Source organism: Ambystoma mexicanum, chromosome 12 (assembly GCF_040938575.1).
Source record: "Ambystoma mexicanum isolate Mex_15411 chromosome 12, UKY_AmexF1_1, whole genome shotgun sequence".
In the NCBI taxonomy this organism is placed as follows: Eukaryota; Metazoa; Chordata; class Amphibia; order Caudata; family Ambystomatidae; genus Ambystoma; species Ambystoma mexicanum.
In genome coordinates this window covers 583,711,552-583,724,284 of record NC_090936.1, presented here as the reverse complement: position 1 = coordinate 583,724,284, position 12,733 = coordinate 583,711,552, and the positions used below count along the sequence as shown (strand labels likewise).

The window sequence follows — 12,733 nt, the reverse complement described above, 5'->3', positions numbered from 1 at the left end:
AGGACTGAAAGGATACCCTTGTCTATTGTGATCTCTGCGAGGCAGCACATCAACCTATGTGTTGTGATTGCGATGTTGGGGATGCGACCAGGTACTCTGGACCCCTTAATTTCTTGAGTTTAGGGAGGAGAGCCCTGAAGGTGTCCATGCCCGGGCCCCAAAAGTGCTTAAGATGGCCCTGCCTAGCACTTATCCTTTTAACAGGCTCGGCAAGCACAGCATTTACAAAAGGCGGTGGTTAGTGATATTAACAGGTTACATACAATACATGGAACACGTGTCCCTAAAGTTCATTAATGTCGCTCTTGTCGTAGCCATTATCTGTGCCTACCCAGGGACCTCTGTCAATCTTGCCTACGGGGCCCTTTGCCTTAAATCTGCCGCTACCTCTGCTCTCACATGGTTCACACCCGTGCAGCACCTTGATGTGTACCCTCTCCCTGCCGTCATGTCGTATTGCGCCACCACCGTTGTGCACTCGTCTGGCATATACTCCCCTTGATATGCCCTGATGGGGTGGCTTAATGAATACCCCTATGGGCCTTTGTGTGACATATATTTCCCCTGCTGCTCCCAGCGGCAGCTCCCTTGCTCTGACCTCAGGTGGTTTGTTATCTACCCTGCTGTTCCCGCTCACTCAAGCTCCACAGCTCCCCCCTCCTGTGCCCTAGTGTAATATAACCCTTATACACTACCTCTCAAACATCCATGTAGGGATGAGAAGCAACAACCTTAAACTCAACCTAGATAAAACGGAAGTCACGATCACGCCCAAGAACCCTTCTATCCAACCGCCCGTACCAAAGCCTATGGAAATGGGAACCAGACCAGGAGCCTCCAAGGTGGTTACAAATCTTGGAATTCTGACGGACAATGAGCTAACACTGGAACCTCAAGTTATCGCAGTAGTGAAGAAAAGCTTCTACCCCCTACGATCTAACAGCCGGGTAATGCCCTTCGTCACTATCATCCCACACAGATCTCTTGCCATTTTCGTCTGGAGAATAGACAATCCCCTCAGCATCTCCCTTGGCATGAATGACTATCTCACCAGAAAACCTTAACAAATCCAGAATGCAGCAGCATGGCTCCTGCTAAGACTCAAAAGGAGAGAACAGATCGTGCCAGCACGAAGATGACTAACTACACTAGGATCTCAATACACTCCACATCGTCCACAGAAACATTCACGGTCAAGGACCAGAATTCCGACCAGAAAAACTCCATCTGCAGACCAAACAGAACCCTGAGTTATAGCCAGGGCATACATCCTGGACCCAAACATTTACATCTAGAACCAAAACATTTATTTGTCAAATGTCTCAACTAAACGCTGGGACCGCCCTATGCACAATAAAGGGACACCTGCCCTTCAGAAAAGCAGGAAAACATGGCTGTTTAATTTGCCGGACTAACTTACAAGACGTAGGCCACTTTCTAATAGAGATCAAACATTGCTAACCACGGCCCACCAGACTCCAGTCACCCAACAAGCTACATAAACGACTGACTCTTAACCCAGTACCATGAGGATGGCACTCCCTTCCCTCACTAACTCATGCTAAAATCCTGCAAACTTACCCCAGGAAATACCAACTATGCCATGCACACAGGACATGTATAACAGCCCCCACCCTGACGCAAAGCAGCCAAACCTCACCCTTAACTCACAGCCTCAACACGGCCAATGCACCCTGACGCCATGGGTTCGCAAGGCCATACACATGGACTGAAGTGCTTGCTTGCATATCAACCACGACCACCTAGAAGCACTCCCACACACTCTGAACTGAAACTACCAACACAACAGCAAAAGCACTCTTGCGCTTCCCCCTCCTTCCACACACAAACCCACCCCTCTCTTATTTTCAGATGTGCTAGAAGGCTGAGAGCATGCGAGTGGCAGCAGTGGGCTGCATGAATCGCACTAACATAACAGTATATAGTCCTGTTACATCGCTCTCATGAGACAAAGCCCCCTTGCTGTGCCTCCATGTGGTGTATTGCCCCCCCCCGATGTTCCCTCATATGATATGTACATAGTCCCCCCTGCTCTTCAAACACCCTCTATGATAGAGAGCCCCCTGCTGCTCTTTCCTTATTTGGGATATTTTCCCCATGCTCGGTCTTCTTGCTCATGTAACATGCAGCCCCCCTGCTGTGCCTCCATGCGGTGTATTGCCCCCCTGCTGTGCCCTCATATGATATGTACATAGTCCACCTGCTCGTCAAGCACCCAGTCTTCTTCCTCATGTAATATGCAGCCCCCCCTGCTGTGCCCTCGTGTGATACATTGCCCCCTACTCCTACTGCGCCATCACATGATAAATAGCCCCCCTGCTGTTGTAACTCCATCTGTGATACACAGCCCGCCCCCTCCCATGCTGCGCCCTTGTGTGGCATATTGTTCGTATGCTGTTCCAGCTCCCTCATACGATATACAGTTCGCTGGAATGTGCCCTCATAGGGCATTACATTCCTCTGCTGCCCCCCCTCCCCAACCCCTGCATGTGTTATAGGGTTCCCACACTGAGCGTGCATGGGATACTTGCCCCCTCGGATGTATCTTCCCTGATGTGCTCTCCTATGGTTTACACCCAAGGCAGCTTCTAGAGACACTACAGCGAAAGGGGCGAAGTACTAGAATGCGGTCCAATGCCACAACCTCCTCACTGCAACCTTGCCCACAACCTACAACCTCGGCCACAACCTCCGCACTGCAACCTCGCCCACAACCTCCCCACTGCAACCTCGCCCACAACCTCCCCACTGCAACCTCGCCCACAACCTCCTCACTGCAACCTCGCCCACAACCTCCCCACTGCAACCTCGCCCACAACCTCCCCACTGCAACCTCGCCCACAACCTCCCCACTGCAACCTCGCACACAACCTCCCACTGCAACCTCAGCCACAACCTCCCCACTGAAACCTCGCTCACAACCTCCCCACTGCAACCTCGCCCACAACCTCCTCACTGCAACCTCGCCCACAACCTCCCCACTGCAACCTCGCCCACAACCTCCCCACTGCAACCTCGGCCACAACCTCCCCACTGCAACCTCGCCCACAACCTCCTCACTGCAACCTCGCCCACAACCTCCCCACTGCAACCTCGGCCACAACCTCCCCACTGCAATCTTGGCCACAACCTCCCCACTGCAACCTCGCCCACAACCTCCCCACTGCAACCTCGCCCGCAACCTCCTTACTGCAACCTCGCCCGCAACCTCCCCACTCTGCAACCTCGGCCACAACCTCCCCACTGCAACCTCGCCCGCAACCTCCCCACTGCAACCTCGCCCACAACCTCCCCACTGCAACCTCGGCCACAGCCTCCCCACTGCAACCTCACCCACAACCTCCTCACTGCAACCTCGCCCACAACCTCCCCACTGCAACCTCGCCCACAACCTCACCACTGCAACATCGCCCACAACCTCCTCACTGCAACATCGCCCACAACCTCCCCACTGCAACCTCGGCCACAACCTCCCCACTGCAACCTCGTCCACAACCTCCTCACTGCAACCTCGCCCACAACCTCCCCACTGCAACCTCGCCCACAACCTCCCCACTGCAACCTCGGCCACAACCTCCCCTCTGCAACCTCGCCCACAACCTCCTCACTGCAACCTCGCCCACAACCTCCCCACAGAAACCTCGCCCACAACCTCCTCACTGCAACCTCGCCCACAACCTCCCCACTGCAACCTCGACCACAACCTTCCCACTGAAACCTCACCCCCAACCTCCTCACTGCAATCTCGCCCACAACCTCCCCACTGAAACCTCGCTCACAACCTCCCCACTGCAACCTCGCCCACAACCTCCCCACTGCAACCTCGCCCACAACCTCCCCACTGAAACCTTGGTCACAACCTCCCCACTGCAACCTCACCCACAACCTCCCCACTGCAACCTCGCCCCACCATTGTCAAATCATTGCAAAGGTTTTTTAAAAAAGGGTCCTTTTAACTAGTAATTAAAGCACTTCAAAAAAGTAGACACAGCAGACAATATTTCAGAAAAGAACCCATTTGAGAACATGTCTAAATAAAGAACACTGACCCGGACTGTGTGCCTCAAGGGTGTTGAATGTGCTGTGTTAATTATTTGTCTATCCTCTCTCCAGCCATTTAAGACCGTACACCTATTTTAACTCCTTTCCCATCCTGCAGCAGCCACTGGAAATGGAACTAAGTCATCAGTGACCCACACATTTGGAAACTGCAAATGTATTGTTGTGCAGTGAATATGGCGCACAAAGAAGACATGCTCTTTATCCACAAGCCATAGCTGTTGGCTTTGTCATGGCTACTGTTGGTCCTGTAGATACATGATGCGGGAAGCTTTTTTAATGTACACTGAAGCACTTTTAGCGACTCATTTTAGGCACATCAGACATTTAAGCTAAGTTTGCAATTTGGGCACATGACCACAAGTCATCCCAGCTCTAGTTGATACGAATATATGTTTGTTTGGGTTTCAAGAACTAGAATAATTGATTGGAGTTTTACTTTCCCCATCCTGAATAGAAACCTACGAGTACTCGTGTGCAAAATGATAAGACATGTACTTTCAAGACTTAAAGACACACAGTGAAAGTAAATGAATGATAAGGTCACCCGCTCGTAGTCACTATTTCCACACATGCAATTTGCCATGTATCACTCTTTTTTCTAATCACCCATCATTGACCCTTCTAAAGGGACACGCCACCGACAATATCCACTCTCACGCACTGCTTTGTCTACGGCAATCTGGGACTAACTGCTTCCCATTTTAAATGGTCTGCAGACAAGAAAGAGGCGGTCGAATAACATATTTTAGGGACTCCAGATAAATTACGTTTTACCCTATTGCTTTATCTTCTTGTTAGTGAGGTATTTTGAGCACAAACAAGAGAACAGCTCAACTATTCTGAGCTCAGAACTTAGACTCTGAGCCCTGGGAAGGCTGGGGACAGCTGATCGTATGCCCTCAAAAGCAAGGGTGTTGTAGTATCTGCCCCATTCGCCGTATCAAAGTAATGGCGCAGTATACAGCCTAACATAATGTTCTAGTACATGTGTGTGGCATACAGAACCCCCTGCTGTTCTAGCACCCATGTGGGGGTATACAGTGCCCCTCTGTTTCAGTGTCTTCGGGTGCTATGTAGCCTTCTACAGCCATTGTGCAGTACGGAGTCACCACTCACCTCAGGAAAGTCCCCCTTGGCGAACACCATCAGCAGGGAGGTCTTCCCACAGCCACCGTCCCCCACGATGACAGCCTTGACGCTGGTGGGACTGTCGTCCCTGCGAGACCCCGATGTTCCATTGGCTCCTTCCCCCATCGTGTCCAGCTTCCTCAGCCAGCACACCTTCCAGAGACCCTGCTTGCTAGACCGCTAAATCTGCGATACCATTTATGTCGCCACACTTCTATCCCTCTAGATCCAGGCCCCGGGGCGTTGTGTAAGGGCCACCAGCTCTCCTCCTTAGCCTGGTTCAGTTGGACATTGGCTCTCCTCCTTGGCACGGTCACATTCGACACTGATTCCTCTGTTATGCCCAATATAGCTGGACTCGTGTATTTGAACGAATTTGCATTTGGGGTATGTGTATATGTGCTACCCACCCAAAGAGGGTCTACACCATTGGGCTATGTGGAAGGATAAACCCAAAGGGAAGTTATTTTCAGTCTTGTTCAGTGGGAACTGGTTCTTCACCTAGACCAGATCAACATGGGCATCAATTCCCTTCTGTCGCCTGGCCCAATGGACACTGGTTCTCCCCTTGGCCTGTTCCAGGTGAACAGTGGTACGTTACCCTACTGGGCCTGGCCCAATGGTCTCTGGTTCTCCTCCTTTGCCTGATCTAGCTGGTCAACTTTTCCCTTCCCGGTTGTTGTTCATTTGGGCACTGGTTTTCCTCCTTGACCTGCTCCAGTCTGCCACTAGTTTCCACCTTTGGCTGGTTTAGTTGGGCACTGGCTGAAATTGGCCCAATTGGACACTGGTTCTTCTTCTTGGCCTAGTGTTGTTGGACACTGGTTCTCCTCCCGGGTTTGGTTCAATTTGGCACTGGTTCAGCTAGGCATTTGTTGGGCCCGGGCCCATTGGACAGTGGTTCTCCTTCCTGGTCTGATTCAGTTGAGCACTGGTGGTTGAAACTGGGCCAGTTTGACACTGGCTCTCCTCTTTGGCCTGGTTCAGTTGGACATTTGTTATGCCCGAGCCAGTTCAACACTGGTTCTACTCCTTGTTTTGTTGCAGTTGGGCACTGGTTCTCCACACTAGCTTGGTGCAGTTGGACACTGGTTCTACTCCTTGGCCTGTCGCGTTGGACGCCGACACTCCTCCTTGAATACTTCCCAGATAACGACTTTCCAGGTTTCACTGAATCCAGGGCTTCTGTGCGAGGGGATTCACCAAAGATGTTCGAGTGGCTCTTTTAAAGGGTTGCTCTAAATTCCCCTTTTCTGGCGCGTCTCTTCTCTCCTGTGACCCTTTATTTCCGGCAGTCTGCTACCATTAAGTGACGTTGACCATACTGCCAAAGGTTTGGCAAGCGCAAGGCACGCCGGCCAGCGGCTGGCGTTCTCCAGAGAGCCCAGATGTGAACGGTCGGGGCGCGGGGGCAAAGGCTGGCCAACGAGTTCGCACAGTCGAAGAAACAGCCTGTACCCAGAAGTGTCCGGCTCCGGGAGGTGGGGGTGGGCACTGAGGCTTGGCAAGGTGCAGGCACACAGTAGAACCTGAGCAGGCGTAGACGGGGCAGCGGGCAAGGATGGCAAGCGGGGTCCTTAGATGCAGTGGTCTGATCCCATGGGGAGATGCCGGGCACTCTCTGCCCTCTCTGGAGGGAGAGACGATCCTGCCGAGAGGGAGGGGCAGGAGGGCGGAGCGGGCAGGTGCACCAGGAGCGAGGGCGGAGGGGAGGCAGGAAGGGTTTATGAGTAATGGGAAGGGACTGGGTGAGTCAGACAGGGAGGGAGAAAAAGCGGAGGGAGGGAGGGAATGGGTGGGGGAGAGAGGGAGCGCGCGTGGACATTGGGAATGAGACTGCATGTGCATGGGTGAATTAAGGGGAGGCTTAAGGCACCGGGGAAGCAGAAGGTCATGTCAGAGGGAAGAGGATGAGACAGAGAGAACGTGAGAGAGGGAAAGAGACAGACTCAGAGGTGCAGGGAAGCCTGTGGTGCGGGGAAAAGACGGGATATGAACATAGAGTACGAACGATAGAGGTAGCTGAGAGTGCACGAGGGGTTCATAGAGACGTTTTTTTTTAACTAGAGAAATGGTGGGGCTGAGGGCAAGAGAAACGGGTTAATTGAGGGCAGGATAGAGAGATGGCCCCTTTATATTTGTGCGGAAGCGCGCCCTGCGTTACTGAATCGCACCACACACGAGAGCAGATTCATAAGAGGCTCACATCATGTCCCAGCATCTCGACGTCGCCTAAAAAGTGACGCCGACTCACTCCACGGCGCGAGGTGATCAAAACAACCCACGGATTGATGGGAGTCCGACATTGTCAGGCGTGGCAAACCGAGCGCAAGGAAGGGCAGAGATGCGCACACTCTGGCAGGGGGTGAAGGCAGGCCGCGCACACAGTGTGGCAGAGGAGCCACAGAGAGGCCAGGCTGTGTGGTGGCAGAGAACACGAGAGGCCAGACACTGTAGAAACTGTGCCATGGAAGAGGACCGGCTTTGCAGTCCGCGTCATGGAAGCACAGACGCCAGGTCCTGCAGAAAGCGTGAAAGTAGAAATAGATGGAGAGGTCAAGCTCTGAAGACAGCGTGACATTTTGGTTTCCATCACCCCAAACTCTCTGTGGTGCCCATCATCGAAGTTTGGCATCTCTTCACACCAACGTTGCCTCTTTTTCTCACTCCCACTGTCAATCAAAAAATGTCAGGGGTGCTTGTCTCAGCATCAGCAAGGACACACCAGCGGGACCCGTTCCCCACTCTGATTTCACTCCCTTCTCCTTTGAGCATATCTCCATCCAACACATCGCTCTCACCCATTTTACGATCATCTACTGCCCCTTAGGCACCCTCAAACTCTCCTCTGATCCCGTCCCGCTTCCTCAAAACGCTCCTGCGGATGTCCATGCCCCCATAATGGGCAACCTTAACCTCGCTTATATATGTAAGAGCTCCAACTTGACTCCGCTCTCTCTGACAACTTACTAGTGAACACCCATAACCTCCAACCCACGCCCAAGGCAACTCTCTCAACCTCCTGTTCCTATCTTGCCTCCTGCTCGCTCAATGGACCCCTCCCCCCCATACTCTCTCATTCACTTCACCATCTCTATCCCCTTTGACTGCCCCCAAATGTAAATTCAACCCTGACTCAATGGTGCCCTCCAGTGCTTTAAGTCAGATGTGAAATCGAGGGGTGTGGGGCCATATTGTGCTGGCCGTGGCCTGACGGAGCGGCAGGTTGCATAGGCAAGGGCCATCTACCCTTAATGATACCTCACAAGGCCCCGTCAACAAGTATTTCATGCCACTCAGCGGTGTTTCAGGTGGTGGTGTCCATGTACTGTAAATAAAGCACTCCCTGGTTCCGTTTCTGAATGAATTGCTGTCTGTAAATAAATCGCCTTCTCACTCGGTATATAAACAATTCAATCAGTGAGTAAATCACCTTAAGCCTGTAAATAAATGACCAAGGCCCAAGGTGCTTTGCAGCTTATCAAGTGGTCATTTGGAGTCCCAACTGCCCTTCTGGCCAATGAACCTGTCCTGGGTTAATCTGCAGCTATTAACCTCCTCACTGCATCACTTTATTATAGTTTTGATAGTTATGGATGTACTGGCATAGATAGAGTTATGAATGTACCGGCATAGATAGCGTTATGGATGTACCGGCATAGATAGAGTTATGGATGTACCGGCATAGATAGCGTTATGGATGTACCGGCATAGATAAAGTTATGGATGTACCGGCATAGATAGCGTTATGGATGTACCGGCATAGATAGAGTTATGGATGTACCGGCATAGATAGATGACTAAACGAGGGATCGCAACATGCCAGAAGAACTGATAGGAAAGAAATAGAAAAGGAAATAAAATAGACAGGAATGCAAAAAGAAATGACAAGAGACAGAAGATTCAACAGGAACGGTCAGCAGTGGAGCAAAAGACAGAAGCACAGCGATAGTATTAGTGGTTTCCGGTGTGTACCTGTGTGTGTGCATGCCACAGTTTGGGAAAGAAAAGCAAATCCCATCTTTCAGGCACTTGAGATGGGCTATTCTGGCATGTGCATCTCTGAATGTAAAATTGCTAAACAAAAATAGATTTTTTTCTTTTTTCTTTCTGCATTTATTTTTGTCTTCTTATGTGCTAATTTCTTTTTAAGTTGTCCATTAATTAAACGTTGGCCGTCCTGAGACTTCATGAGACATTAATAGCTCCTAGGCAACAGTGTGTAGCTCCTGGTTAGAGAAAATGCCTGGCACCCAGGAGCTACTTATAGCTTGTGCCTCACAAAGTCCAATTTTGACCCCTGTAAGGGTCTTCCTAACCCCTGTACACTCCAATCCCGAGCAAATCTCTTCTTTGCACTTACACGCACCTTAGAGAAATGAATCCAGCTGGGCCGCTGCTACACTCCCGAAGGGAATATCTTGATCTTAAAAAAAGGCACAAGTGTTTATATAGAGTTTCAAGTTGCATAGGAAACCCGAAAATTGAATTGCTTATAACCTTTGAGTTACATGACAGATTTGGCTGATATTTTGCAAACAAATGCTTGTCACAGACCGATCTAAGGACTTGAATTTTTGGGAAATCTTTGTTAAAAATGAAAAAGTTATTAAGAAAGCAAAACAACTCTGTTTTCGGCTTCTATCATTAATTTCCCCATAGAGAAAAAATTAAAAATGTCTGCGTAGCGCACAGCAAAAACCGCTGGATGGAATTAGACCAGACACAAAATAAGAAGGGCACGAAGCGTTGACTCGATTTCTGGGGTGATTGCGGACGGGTCTGAGGTTATTCCATCTAGTAGTTAACATTTTTGACAGAGAAAGGGGTATCCCTTCTCCCAAAATGATAGCTATATATGTGTCCCACAATGCAGCAGTGAGCCTTTTCAGAAATGAAAAGGCTGCCTTTTTTTGTGCTCTATGCGTGCGATTACTGCGGTAATTACCGGGGTAATGTGAAAACGGAAAGTGGAAATAAAGCTATTTGGAGGAGGAAAAAGTAGGAAATTGCATCAGACTAGAGGTGGGGAGGGGGAAAGAGGATACCATGTGAAGTTGGGGAGTAGGAGGTGATCTGGAGAGCCAGTTACAGTTCGAAGGTTTTTTCATTACTGGGGTAATATCGCGATAATTACAGCGGTAATGGTGGCGTGGTTATTTTACAATAAAGGGACTCCTTTAATCTGCAGTAATTGTCATTAGATTATTGAGGTAATTACCACAACAATTATTGGGGTAATGGAAACCGTAAAAAAAAATGATTGGACATCTATTGTGATCACATCTACAAGGCAAGGGGAAATGGGTTTGTGTGCCAGTGGCCATTGCGCCCCACAGAAGTCTATTTGTGCAACATGTACAGTGGCCACAGCCAAAGGCCTTGGCTAGTGAGCCCCAAGTTTGTTTGTTTGTTTGTTTGTTTATTTATTTATATAGCGCTTTTGACCCGGGGGTATATATGCGCTTTGAACATCAGGTTACAGGTAAAAGACAATAGTACAGTATTGATAGGGCATAGATAATAGTTTTCAAGCAATATACATAAAATTGGACATTCGGAGTGCATACATATGTGGTAGGACAGTTATTTGTTGGTTAACCAGGAAATGACCTTGGTTCTGAAGGGTTGGAAGGTAGGTGTGGATTTAATATCCAGTGGGATGGAATTCCAGAGTTGTGATGCCAAGGTTGGGAAGCTGGATCCTCCAGCTCTTTTGAGGGAGTATTTGGGAACTGTTAGTTGTAATGAGTTGGACGATCTGGTGGTTCTAGTGTTCTGTCTTAGTGTAAATTTGTTCGAGAGGTAGGGTGGGGCAAGATGATTGAGGGCTTTGTAAGTAAGGCATATGGTTTTCAAATCAATTTTCTGTTGGATGGACAACCATTTGCAGGCAGTTCTGGAGGCGGAGATGTGTTCCCTTCTGGGAATATTGAGGGCGGCACGGAGTGCGTTATTTTGTAAAACTTGCAATTTATTTATTACTGTTTTGTTGGCACCTACATAGAGGCTATTACAGTAATCCAGTTTAGATTGAATGAGTGCTCTGGCTAGGATGAGACAGTTGCTAGGGGAGATCAGTGGTCTGCAGGCCCTGATAAGTTTACCGGTGTAGGCAGTGGCTGAGGCGGTCATGTTGATTTGTTTAGTTAGGTTGATGTTCGTGTCTAGGTAGAAACCGAGGGTTTTTACGCTCTTGGCAATGGGTATGGAGTTACCGTCAATAGTGAAGCTAGTGTAGCCGGGACAGAGTTTACTGATAGTGTTCGGTGAGCCGACAAGAAGCAATTCAGTCTTGTCATCATTCAGGCATAGGCCATGTGTGGCCATCCATGCCTGAATGATGGAAAATACTTCATTGATCCATTTGGCGTCCTTGTTGTAGTTGCCTGATAAGGTGAGGAGTATCTGGGTGTCATCTGCGTAGTTAGTATAGGTGACACCCAGATTGTCCAGCTTGTCGAATAAGGGCTTGGTGAAAATATTGTAAAGGGTAGGTGAGACACAGGATCCTTGTGGGACACCGCAGGTGATGGGGATGGGGTCAGCCGCTGCTAGGGGGGAGAAGACCCGCATGGTTCTGTTGTCCAGGAAAGATTGGATCCATGTGACTGCAGAGAGGGAGAAGTGTGCTGCCAGAGATAAATGGTTGCACAGGATTTTATGGTCGACCAGGTCAAATGCAGCGGAGAGGTCAAGGAGTAGAAGGATGGCAGCCTTGTTTTTGTCTTTGAGTTCGTCTATCTGGCATTTGAGATCAACAAGGGCCGTTTCTGTCCCGTGTTGTGGTCGAAAGCCAGATTGGCGAGTTCCTAGTAGGTGATTGGCCTCAAGGTAGTCCTGGATTTGTAAATAAGCCACTCTATCCAAGATTTTTAGTAGGAATGGGACGGTGGTAATGGGTCTGTAATTCGTGGGGATGTCAGGGTTGAGAGTAGTTTTTTTTAGTAGCGGTAGGACCCAGGACTGTTTCAGATTGCTGGGGACCATGTTGTTGGCGAAGGACAGGTTTATTAATTTGGTGATAAATGGGGAGAGATCCCTAGCTGCATCTTTTATGATCTGTGCGGGGCAGCTGTCCCCCTTGCAATTCGATGGTTTAAGGGATGCTATAATTTTCTGAACCTCCAATATGGATACCTTTTTGAAGGTGAAGCCTGAATTAGTGGCAGTAGGTGGAGGGGGCGTGGGGAAGGAGGTGGGATCGAGAGTGAGTTGTTGTCGTTTGTTGTAGATTTTAGTTTGGAGCCCTGAGATTTTGTTAGCTAGGGCATTCTGGATCCCTGTGCACCAGGGTTTATCCTTAGTGCAAGAGTCAGTGGGGGTAATGGGGTTTTCTAATTCCTTTAGTATGTTGAAGAGCTCCTTAGTACTGGAGCTTGCCTGGGAGATCCTAGTATTGAGAGATTCTTTCTTGGCCCGTATAATCTCATTTTTGTAGAGGGTGGAGATGTTGGTGAGATTGGTTCTGTTATTTATAGAAGGCACTGATTTCCAGAGTGCTTCAAGTTTGATTTTTTGT

At 49.5% G+C, this 12,733-nt stretch overlaps 1 protein-coding gene across 1 annotated transcript in view; it reads right to left on the bottom strand.

Moving 5' to 3' along the window:
- Positions 1 to 6,855, bottom strand: part of RHOD (ras homolog family member D) — a 155,454-nt gene extending 148,599 nt beyond the window's left edge. The window contains exon 1 of the mRNA XM_069628940.1: positions 5,200 to 6,855. Within this exon, the coding sequence (XP_069485041.1) occupies positions 5,200 to 5,337 (138 nt within the window). The 5' untranslated portion in view covers positions 5,338 to 6,855. The remainder of the gene's footprint in view (positions 1 to 5,199) is intronic.
- Between the last annotated feature and the right edge of the window lie 5,878 nt (positions 6,856 to 12,733).